Raw genomic sequence first — 12,437 nt, forward strand, 5'->3', positions numbered from 1 at the left:
GTGGCTTGGCAATAGACTCAAGGAGGCATTCACCCAGTCAACAATTTATTGAAGTCACCATGAGCTCACAAGATCCTCATAATGTGGTAGTAATCTATCAGTGCAACCACACTGCACACTCACTGTGTGCTCAAATGAAGGTCACAATATCATGGTACACTCACAGCGTACCATGAGCCTCACTCTTGCAGGAGCCCCAGGCCGCTCGCTTCCCATTAACTCCCACAGGAGTCATAAGCCATAATTTCACACAACACTAGTCTGTACAACTTTGCTTACTGCTGCAGCAGTTATTTCATCCTTGATTTCACTACCGCAGTAGTGAATCACCTGTGCTCCTGAAGAATACCCTGGCCACGCACTTCCCATTAACTCCCACAGGAGTCATACGCCGAAATTTCTCACAACATTTTTCTGTACAACTTTGCTCACTGCCGCATCAATGATTTCATCACGCTTGCACTACTGCAATAATGAATCACCTGTGCTCCCACAGGAGCCCCATGCTATGTCATTAACTTCCGCAGGAGTCACAGCCCCGAAATAATAGCCCAAGAACAATACGAGGAAGAAGAATGTTTGATAATATTCTACCCATTTCTTTTTTGGGGGGGGGATTAAAATCTTTAAACCTTACACAGCTTAATTACTCGCAGGGACCTGCCCAGCTTTCTGTCCCTCAAACATTCTTTTGGGGGGTTGAACTTGGGGCTCAAAACCCTGGCCTCAGGTTCACTCTCTCTGAAGGTTGGGGGCAGCAAGTCAAGTTAATTTACCAATAATCATTAAGATCTTATTGTGAAATGTAGTTCTAAACATATGTTTGGGATGAGCCTAAGCATTCAGGCCTGCCAATCATCATTATTGGCATGTGTAAGGCAGCCTTCAGGCCTCTGTGTCCAGCTGCAATTCTTCCGGCATTCCTCCTGCTTCCCATCTTCTCCACTGCTCTCTTTCTTCCACTGCGAAGTGGCGTTGCAGGGGGGTTGAACTTGGGGCTCGAGCCCTGGCCTCAGGTTCACTCTCTCTCTAGGTGTGCAGAGCTCCCTTCGAGGACAGCAAGCCAAGTTCGTTTACCATTAATCATTAAGATCTGAATGTGCAGGCAAACTTGTGAAACAGAGACAAAAGTGCAGAGAAAAGACAATACACGCTGATACCTTTACCCATGCCATTGGATACTGTTGTTGGGCTGATGGGTGGCTCCTTACATTGCTCTTTAAAGAAGCTCTGAACCTGAGCTCCGAACCTTCAGAGAGACCGGGGCTTGAGGCCCAAGTTCAACACACCTGTAACAGAACTGCACAGAGGAAGAAAAAGAGCATAAAGGAAGGAATGGGGGAAGCCCAAATAATTGCCGCTGGGTTAGGAGGTCCAGAAACTACCGCTTATACAGGTATAGATGGTTTCAGCAGCAACAACATAAACAAACAAATGGCTTTTATGGACTAAACTTAAATTCCAGTGGACTTCCACATATATTCAATAACAACAGAGTCCTTTTACAGTAATTTATTTCTGATATGAAGGAAAATAAATGAAATGTAAATTGACTTGATTCATTTATGTTATCTTATGCATATCAACTATTACACTGAGCCAACGTTACTGTGTAAAATTAATGTATACAATGTTAGCTACAGGTCCTTGAATTTTTGCCTGGCTGCTAAAACTCTCTGCACAGTTGTGAACCATGCTCATCATCTCCCCTTTGTCTTTAGCAAACCAAAACATTTTATTTTCAACTAGGTATTTGACTAGAGATGGGACTACTGTATGCTTAATGGGAAAGCAGAAATCCCCAGGTGCAAAAGCAGAAATAATAAAACATTAAACGAGTCCCATTGCATCCCTGTGCATCCCATTCCTATAGAAGATTTTGTTTAATTAAAATACTTTCAAAATTGTTTTCATCAAATGCTTCAAAATAAAAAATAGTAATTTTTAAATAGGAAAAGCTTTTGTGTGCAAGTTCTTGTTTTGATCTGTACAGTACATGCAGTTTCAAAAAAGCTGTTTTTTATAAACTGAGACCATCTAAATGAAGAAGTAGTTTTTTTATTCAGAGGGAAGTGAAACTTTATAGTATATTTTCTCTCTATAAAGTGAGATCTTTATAGAGACATGGGCCAAAGTACATCTTTATTTCTGCACAGATCTGATCAACACATTCAGAAATAGTTTGAGGTTTAGATGTTCAGAAAAGAAGATGTCAGTAGTCACTTCATTAAACTACCCGTTTAATTAATCTGGTCACACATTATAACATTTACAACAATGCGTTATCCTTACATAGTTAAGGAGAAATTTCACCTAAACAATAAATTAAGTATATACTATAGACTTCGAATATACATAAGAATACATATGTTTATATCGACACTGCTGGACAAAGTCAATTTGCAATTTTTTATATACATTGTACATTGAAGTCTAATTACTTTTATCAGAGCCCAATTTACACCAGAACCTGTCCGAGAATGCCTCATACATCCATTGGCGAGTCCGAATAGGTTCCAGTTTTTACCTGCTGGGTCAACCAGTGATGGTAAGATAGCAAACAAGATGATTTTTTCTAAGGAGACCAATAAGAATGTCCCTCTGCTGTACTTTGAGCCGGTAGGTGCCCAACCGCATCTCCAAAGAACACCAGGTGCTGCGGAAGTAGTTAAGTTGACAAGACAAAGAGTTCAGCTTGCATAGATGCTGTCTTTGATGTTTTTCACAATGTCTTGCCCCAACTGAAAGTCTCAAACATGCAAACAGAGATGCAAGAATAGAGGGCCATGCTGCTCTAAGTTGGGAATAAGTTTTTCCAGGACCCAGCGCTCACCGTTACTGCTGTAGGAAACAAAAACATTATAGCAGTACTGCCATTTGGCATCTATACGCAAAGGCTCTCTGAACCATCAGCTGGCATTGTTGTAGAACGCCATTATGTATTTCCTGCAAACTGATATGACAACACTACAAAAATAAACAAATATAAAAAAGCAGACGTTGAGGCAAAGAGCACAAATTCAATATCAGATGAACAGTTCTCCTGGGTGTAATGAACAAAGTTCAGATAGTCATCTCCATTATGAGTTAAACACTGCAGTTCCTCCATGGTGGGCTTCTCCATATGAACCTGGACCTGCCTGTTGCTCTTCACCCATGAGATCAGCCAAGCGTTATCACAACTGCATTGCACTTGCAACTCCACGAGATAGAGCAAATTTAAACTAGTGAGATGTTCAACAAAGCTTTGAAGAATTATCACATCATCCCTTGGTTTAAACACCAGAGCTGTCAGTGCTTTTAGGTCCTTTGTCAGACTTCCATCCAAAAAGAAAATTCTGCAGTTTGCCAAGATCAGTGTTTGTAATTTTGTCAAATTTTGAAACATAATTGGCAAATTTGGCTGTTTTGACAAATCAATGTTTTCCAGCTTTAAGGTTTTTAAATGAACAAGCTGATTTATTACTGATAAGTCACCAATGTTGTCTGAAAACAGTGAAATGAACTCCAGATTAACAACTGATTTAACATATTTCCCAATAAACTCCTTTCCACAGATGATATATTCTGCATTTATTTGAAGTTTGACTACAGATGTCAGGAGTGGACTGTCACAATCCTCCACTGTCACATATTGACCTTTGATTCGGAGATCAAGACTTTGATTCAGTGTAGCATTTCCAATAATCAACTGCATTGGTCTCAAGCCTGAACTAATAAACACATTACTCAGATTATACGGGATGCGTCCAAATATATCAGAGAAATGCAGTGTGACCTGTGAAATGTTTGGAGTTAAATTTAGATCTCCCAGAAGAAGTGTGTGAAGGTTAATAAGATGTCCAAATGAATTTGATTGCATTTGAATTATAGGGTTTTCTTGAAGATTTAGGACCATCAGTTCATATAGACCACTGAATGTATTTTCATGAATGTAAGATAACTTGTTCCTAAAAAAGTTTAAATCTTTCAATTTGTCTAATCCAATGAAAGCAAAATCTTCTATGCTATAAATTTGACTGGAAATCAATTCCAAACTTTCAAGATTTATGAAACACATAAACTGCTGAGAAATAATCTTTCCTATGTCATTGAAGTTTAAAAACATACTAGACAGCTGTTTGACTAACTGTGGATTGGACAAACAAAGAGATTTAAAATCATTTGATCTTAGCACATGTTCACTGACATCAAATTCAGAGAGGTTGCTGAAAATGTGAAAAATCAAATCTACATCTAAAGGCTTTACCTTAAAAGATGTAATTTGATGGAGAGTAATGTCTACAATCACCTTACAGTTTTCAGAGATATTTGTTGACATAGCTGGCAAGTTAATAGTGTGGTAAAAAACAGTGCAAGATTTAATAGAATATAACTTTGCTGCGTAACACAACTCATCAACGTTAAGTACATCCACAGAGAACCTCAACCCAAAGATTTTATTTACTCCAATCATAGAAAGATCTCTGAAGAAATCTGATGTCAAATCAAATTCCAGCTCAGATAAATTTCCTAAAACTTTCAAAGCCCCTTTATCTATGTGCTCTACCGATGGCAAAATCAAATGTACCTCTTCAATATTGTATACAGTAGATATGTTACTGCTAGAGGAGTTGTAAATGGAGCAGTTTGGAAACTGAAGACTATTTAACTTCTGATCATTGAGTTTAAACAACTTTAGGGATTTTATATTTTCCAGTCGACACAAAATCTCAGATACATTTTTTAAACACGCATCGTTTATGACTAATCTCTCTAACTGAGGAATTGTATCAAAAACATTTGCTGCCATTAATGACAAACTATATTGTGCAAGATTCAAATTTTTCAGTGAAGGAAAGCCACTAAAATCAACAGCTGCATCACAACAGCTTTCTGTATCAGCAGTCAACTGTAATGAAGTTAAATTTAACAATCCAGTAAAAGCTTTTGGAGTGATCTTGGTAAAACATCCATCAATTTTAAGGTATTCCAGAGAAGAGAAGCGTGAAAATGACCCTGGAGCCAAGACACCAATATACTTCATATCATAATCCATGTGAATGCAGAGCTTCAGTAAATTTGAAGGAAGTCCGCGGAGGTCCTCTTTAATATCAGTGACACGACTGCAGAAGGCACACTTTGTTTTTCCGTTACATGTTGAGTCAACAGGAAATTCTTCCACATCATTGTACACAACACATTTCCCAGCAGGCCAAGAGAATACACACAAAGTCTTTGTTAACAACAGGAAGAATGAGAACACAAGAATCATCTTTTTCAATTTCTAAATGATTTTTCTTCAGCTCAAGTTTAATGGTCTGATGTGATTCTATTGTCCCGTCTTGTGGTCTCTCTGTCTCCAGTGGTAAATGACCATGTCAGAATAGTGTGAATAGAAGAATCATCTTTAATTCCTGAGTGATTTTATGCAGCTTAGGTTCCTCTGTTGTGATTTAGTTGTCTCGCTTGGTGTTGTTTTTCTGTTTCTAAAGATAAAGTAAGAGTACTCATATTTACAAGAAAGTGACTTCCCTTTTTTGTGACAAGATACCACATATGTGTAAGTTTTTTTCCAGATGCCTCATTTCTCTTAAACAAAATGTCATATTGAATGTGAGTCATATTACTCATGTAAGACTCCGGAAAACATTTTTTAATCAGAGGTTTTCCACACAACTCAACACACAACAGTGTGTATAACTTACTACTTTATCATTGTAGCGATTCAGCGGGATAAATGAAATGTTACTTAAAACACTATTGTACCTCCTACCAAAACTAATAAGGGAATTTCCAGATTTAGCTCAAAGGGAATAATAAATATAATTAACTGTAATTAACTATGCAAATTGATAAGGTTTTACCTGATTTAGCGAAAATACTATAATAATTGTGGATTAAGAAGTTAATTCCGTGGCCTTTAGAAAATAATGTTCTTACTGCTTTACAGTATTACCTCAAAAGCATGTAACCAGAGGGAGAGAGGGCCCACAGCAAGCTGCAAGTTCAGCTGAGTGACGTGGCTGTGTGTTGAACTGTGAACTGTAGGCAAAGGTGAGCTGGGGGAGAGGTCCTTTTGACCTCTCATGAGTCCAACCCACTAAGGTCGAATTAGCCAATGCAAAAGTTTGTTTATCGAGTGGGAAAACTTTGTCTTTGTTTCACCAAACTTAATTTGCATAGTTGGCTATGCCAGACATTTTGTAACAATAATAATTTGGATTAATATTGAACGAGTTTGAATACTAGTTATGATGCATGAAGCATAATATTGATTAGAAAATAAAAAGCAGATTATTTAGAGACTAATCAAGACATGGGTTGAAACACACATCAAATAATAGTTTTATAAATGTGAATTATAAGACATACTAAGGTAAAGCAAACATCACCATAGTGTTAAAACACAGTGATACAGCACTATATATGATAATGCAGTAAAGGATATATAATATATTTAATTTAAACCAGCTTATGTGATCTTTAGCTACAGACACATCTCTGTGTCATGCTTGCTCCGTCTCTTAAAATTCTCACTTTAACTCTCAAATCTTTTAAATCTTCTGGAATTCATTTTAAGCTTGCTTGAAGTGTGAATTTAATTAGATTGTTGCCTAGTATACGACCTACCAGACGACTCGGAAAGAGATTAAGATTTTTGATGAAAGCGTTATGAGCAGACCCTTGCCCCCCCTCCTGTTGGTGACATTAAGACACTCTCCTACTTTAGACATTCTACTAAATATAAATAACTTTGCAGTTACATGTCAACTAACTTTCATTCATTTGCAGCCATACGTCAACTAATTATCATTAGAGAATAAGTAGACTGTAAGGGTCAGGGGAGAGGTTTGGGTTAGTGGAATAAGTTGACATGCACCTGCAAAGATACTTATAGACAGTTGAATGTCTTGAGATATTATTACAATAAAGTGTTAGTAGATATTAAGCAGACAGTCTACTAATTCTCTAAAGATTGGTAGTTGATAAGTAGTTGCAAAGATACTCAAAATTAGTAAAATGTCTAAAGTGGACTATCAAATTAAAGTGTTACTGCACTCTGTAGTCAGATCTTCCAGCCCAGTCTCCTGAAGATGTGTATAAATAGCACGAAGTGTAAAACTCGTGCAACACATGCGCCAAATTCCACTTTGGCGTGCATATGATACGCCAGTCCTTCCCATTCACTTAAACGGTGCATCTTTTTTGTCGTTTTATTTATTGGTTTCTCAATGTTTTTCTTATTTTTTACCATTTTCGCTTGGGTTTAAAGTTAGAACAACTTTTTGTTATATAAAAATGACATCCTAACCCAAACCCCAACTCTAACCCCAACTCCAAGCGACCATGGCTTAAATATGGACAAAAACATGGAGAAACCTGTATATTAAATAACCTCATTAAGCAAATCTAAAATCTAACCCTAAACCCAAGCGAAAATGGTTTAAAAAACAAAAAAATTGAGAAACCAATAAATAAAACGACAAAAAAGATGCACTGTTTAAGTGAATGGGAAGGACTGGCATATCATATGCACGCCAAAGTGGAATTTGGCGTATGTATTGCACGAGTTTTACACTTTGTGCTATTTATACGCATCTTCAGGAGACTGTATTTGATCTTCCCATTCCACTTGGTGTGTATTATAGTCATTATGGTCATTAAGTACCTGTAGCCAGAGTGTCTATTGTCAGGTACTGTATGATTTTGTAACTTTTGCAATTGTTAATCAATAATTGGAATTAAAACATATTCTGTTGTGTCTATTTCAATTGATGTTTAAAGCTTAAACCAACCTGAAATAATAAATTGTAACACAAGACATATTCTGAATGTGTCAGTAATCTTATAGATTCACGATAAAGACTAAAATTAGAGGTTGGTGCTTACACTTAAATTGAAATGGAGAATACTGTACCTCAGCTTTCAGGGGGGTTTAAACTTGGAGCTCGAGCCCCAGAACTAGTGAATTAGATTTTTATTTTTTTATGTGGGAGACAAACATGATGACCAAATATCTATGATTTAAAACTTTTGATGTTTTTAGCAATGAAATACGTGCACTTTACTTATAGTATACTGTAAAAATGTCTTGCATTTTTTAGTTAAATCAAAATGGCTGTGCAAGTCTTTTCAATAACAACAAAAAAACCTTAAAAAACGTATTAAAAATTAAGTAGCATTACATTTACATTTACATGTAGCAAAAATATTTTAAGGCACAGAGACCATCTAAGTGACTTAAATGTCATGTCCTTTTGTATAGGATCGATGATGATGTTGCATTAATTTTTAGGGTGTTAAAAAAACCTTGATAGAGGATTCTAAGGCCACCAGTGTATTTATTTTGTCACATGCCTTCAGGGCCAAGCGATTTGAGCTTGCCTTCTCTCTTACATCCACTCGCAATTTTTATTCGAGCTGTATAATTTTAATTGCAGCCGTTTAGATATATCAATAATCTCATGTAATCTCATGCTCTTAAATCCAAACAACTGCCTTTATGTTTCTTTGCACATTTTTTATATACAGCCTCGGGGATGCAGAGCACATAAATAAAGCCACTGTATGCAGAGCAGAGACGAAGTGTATCTGTATGCAGAGTAAGGAAAGTGTGTCTTGCCCTCATGTGCTAATTATTTCAAATTAACCACAAATTACTTATGCCTTATTTGGTCTATTTAATTTCCAACAAATTCAAAAGTAACAGTTATCCTTTCTGATGTTACATTTTAATATATATAATTTAGTACAGTTTACCTTTAAATAACCTCTGGCTTGTGTTTAGGATTTCGATTTTTAGATTGACAGTTCAAGCATATAATTTCTTTATTGTTTTTTATAAGATGAAATAACTTGTAAAGATGAATGTTACATCATGCAGTTCTACATGAATTTTACAAATTTGAACTCTGTCATTTACTGAACATCCCTGAACAGTGTTCCTTTGTATACTGCAGAAACTGATGAACTCATTTCCTTCTGTTCTGTCACGTGCTGTGACCGGTGGTAATGGACCAGGGTCTAGTTGGGTCTGAGGGGACTATGGGCAGCTGGTGTGGCCATGGATCATGGGGGTGAATTCAGAAAATGGGCTCAGACGTGGGTCATAGAGGATCAGAGCATGGGGTCAGTTGTTGACATGGCATGTGCTCTGGATGGTCAGGCCATGACATAAATTCTAGACTTGGTATGGATTCAACAGAAATTACATCCCAAAAATCTGAAATAACTTCGGTGGCATTGCCCCAAAAAATATTTAAGTTAAGGACTCTAGCATGGGTGCCATGATGTAAAAGGACTCTGGCGTGAGGTCTAGTTACCTTAATCAGAGCTTAGTTTGCACCACAACCTGTCCCAGAATTCCTCATGCATCTCAGGGTCCATTGGCCAGTCCAGATAGGTTCTAGTTTTGACCAGCCTGGCCAACCTGTGATGGTAGGATAGCAAGCGAGATGGGATTTTTTCTAAGAAGACCAGGATAAGAATGTCCCTCTGTTCTACCTGGAGTCGGTAGGTGCCCAACCGCATCTCCAAAGAACACCAGGTGCTGCGGAGGTAGTTACGACTGACAAGGCAAAGAGTTCGGCGGCTTGCATAAATGCTGTCTGTGATGTTTTCCACAATGTCTTGACCCAACTGAAAGTCACGACCGTGCAAACAGAGACGCAAGAATGGAGGTCCACGCTGCTCTAAGTTAGGAAGAAGTTTTTCCATGACCCAGCGCTCATCCTTACTGCTGTAGGAAACAAAAACATCGTAGCGGTACTGGCGCTTGGCATCCATACGCAAAGCCTCTCTGAACCATCCACTGGCAATGTAATAGAACGGCATTATGTATTGTCCTGCAAGCTGATATGACAACACTACAAAAATAAACAAATATAAAAAAACTGAAGTTGAGATGAAGAGCACGAATTCAATATCAAATGAACAGTTCTCCTCGGTGTAATGAACAAAGTTCAGATGGTCAACTCCATTATCAGTTGAACACTGCAGTTCCTCCATGATGGGCATTTTCATAACAACCTGTACCTGCCTGTTGCCCTTCACCCATGAGATCAGCCAGGCGTCATCACAACTGCATTGCAATCCCAACCCAGCGAGATAGAGCAACTCTAAACTAGTGAGATGTTCAACAAAGCTTTGAAGAATTATCACATTATTTTGTGGCATAAACACTAAACCGGTCAGTGCCTTTAGGTCCTTTGTCAGACTTCCATCCAAAAAGAAAACTTTGCAGTTTATCAACATCAGGGTTTGTAATTTGGTCAAATTGTGAAACATTATTGGCACATTTGGCTGTTTTGACAAATCAATGTTTTCCAGCCTTAAGGTTTTTAAATGAACAAGCTGATTTATTACTGATAAGTCACCGATGTTGTCTGAAAACCATGATATGAACTCCAGATTAACAACTGATTTAACATATTTCCCAATAAACTCCTTTCCACAGATGATATATTCTGCATTTATTTGAAGTTTGACTACAGATGTCAAGAGTGGACTGTCACAATCCTCCACTGTCACATATTGACCTTTGATTCGGAGATCAAGACTCTGATTCAGTGTAGCATTTCCAATAATCAACTGCATTGGTCTCAAGCCTGAACTAATAAACACATTACTCAGATTATACGGGATGCGTCCAAATATATCAGAGAAATGCAGTGTGACCTTTGAAATGTTTGGTGTTAAATTTAGATCTCCCAGAAGAAGTGTGTAAAGGTTAATAAGATGTCCAAATGAATTTGATTGAATTTGAATTATTGGGTTTTCTTGAAGATTTAGGACCATCAGTTCATATAGACCACTGAATGTGTCTTGATATATGTACGATAACTTGTTGCCAAAGAGATTTAAATCTTTCAGATTGTCTAATCCAATAAAAGCAAAATCTTCTATGCTGGAAATATTGCATTTAATTAATTCAAAACTTTCAAGATTTATGAAACACATAAACTGCTGAAAAATTATCTTACCTATGTCATTTGAGTTTAGCATCATAATAGACAGCTGTTTGACTAACTGTGGATTGGACAAACAAAGAGATTTAAAATCATTTGATCTGAACACATTTTGAATTGCACTAAATATTGAGAGGTTGCTAAAAATCTGAAAAATCAAATCTACATCTAAAGGGTTTACCATTTTAGATATTGTCTCTCGTTTTAGAGTAATGTCTACAATCTCCTTACAGCCTTCAGAGATATTTGTCGACATAGCTGTCAAGTTAACAGTCCGGTAATGAACAGATACAGATTTAATAGAATATAACTTTGCTGCGTAACACAACTCATGAATGTTCAGTACATCCACATAGAAATTCAACCAATAGATTTTATTTACTCCAATCATAGAAAGATCTCTGAGGATATCTGATGTAAAATCATTAAACCATGTCAGTTCATATAAGCTTCCAAAAACGTTCAAAGCCCCTTCATCTATGTGCTCTACTAATGCCAAACGCAAATGTACCTCTTCAATATTGTATACAGTAGATATGTTACTGTTAGAGGAGTTGTAAATGGAGCAGTTTGGAAACTGAAGACTCTTTAAATATTCATCAATGAGGAAAAACACACTTAGCGATTTTAAATGATTCAGACGACACAAAACCTCAGATAAATCTTTCAAACACATATTATTCATGTTCAATCTCTCTAACTGAGGAATTGTATCAAAAACATTTGGTGCCATTAATGACAAACTATATTTTGAAAGACGCAAACTTTTCAGTGAAGGAAGGCCACTAAAATCAACAGCTGCATCACAACAGCTTTCTGCAAAGAAAGACAAATTTAATGAAGTTAAATTTAAAAATCCGGTTAAACTTTCAAAAGAGATCTTGGTAAAACATCCATAGATTTCAAGGTATTCCAGAGAAGAGAAGCGTGAAAATGAGCCTGGAGCCAAGACACCAATATACTTCTTATCATGATCCATCTGAATGCAGAGGTTCAGTAAATTTGATGGAAGTCCGCGGAGGTCCTCTTTAATATCAGTGACAAGACTGCAGAAGGCAGTGTTTGTTTTTCCTTCACAGTATGTAGGAGGGTTCAATTCTTCCACATCATTGAACACGACACATTTCCCAGCAAGCCAAGAAAATACACACAAAGTCTTAATAAGCAATAGGAAGAAGGAAAACAGAAGAATCATCTTTTTCAATTTCTTAATAATTTTTCTACAGCTCAAGTTTAAACTTCTTCTGTTGTTATTCTATTGTTCCACCTTTGATGTTGTCTCTCTGTCTCTGGTGGTAAATGACCATGCCAGCATACATATATAGAAATGAACTTCCCTTTTGTGAGATAAAACAGGGGGTTAAGAAACCGTGCTCTAAAGCCAAACAAAAACGTGTATGTTTTAACTCAATATTTAGCAATGATTTTTTGTGTGTAGTCAGTCTGACACAGCTTTAGCATATTTCTCCAATCATGGCTGTTCTCACA

At 36.9% G+C, this 12,437-nt stretch overlaps 1 protein-coding gene and 1 pseudogene across 1 annotated transcript; both read right to left on the reverse strand.

Annotated features, from left to right (window-relative positions):
- Positions 1-1,855: 1,855 nt before the first annotated feature.
- Positions 1,856-5,456, reverse strand: LOC135782313 (uncharacterized; annotated as a pseudogene).
- A 3,850-nt stretch (positions 5,457-9,306) lies between these two features.
- Positions 9,307-12,162, reverse strand: LOC135782769 (uncharacterized). Its single transcript, XM_065293276.2, has one exon. It carries the CDS (start codon positions 12,142-12,144, stop codon positions 9,307-9,309), a length of 2,838 nt encoding a protein of 945 aa, XP_065149348.2. The 5' UTR covers positions 12,145-12,162.
- Positions 12,163-12,437: the final 275 nt, after the last annotated feature.

Source organism: Paramisgurnus dabryanus, chromosome 15 (genome assembly GCF_030506205.2).
Source record: "Paramisgurnus dabryanus chromosome 15, PD_genome_1.1, whole genome shotgun sequence".
NCBI lineage: Eukaryota > Metazoa > Chordata > Actinopteri > Cypriniformes > Cobitidae > Paramisgurnus > Paramisgurnus dabryanus.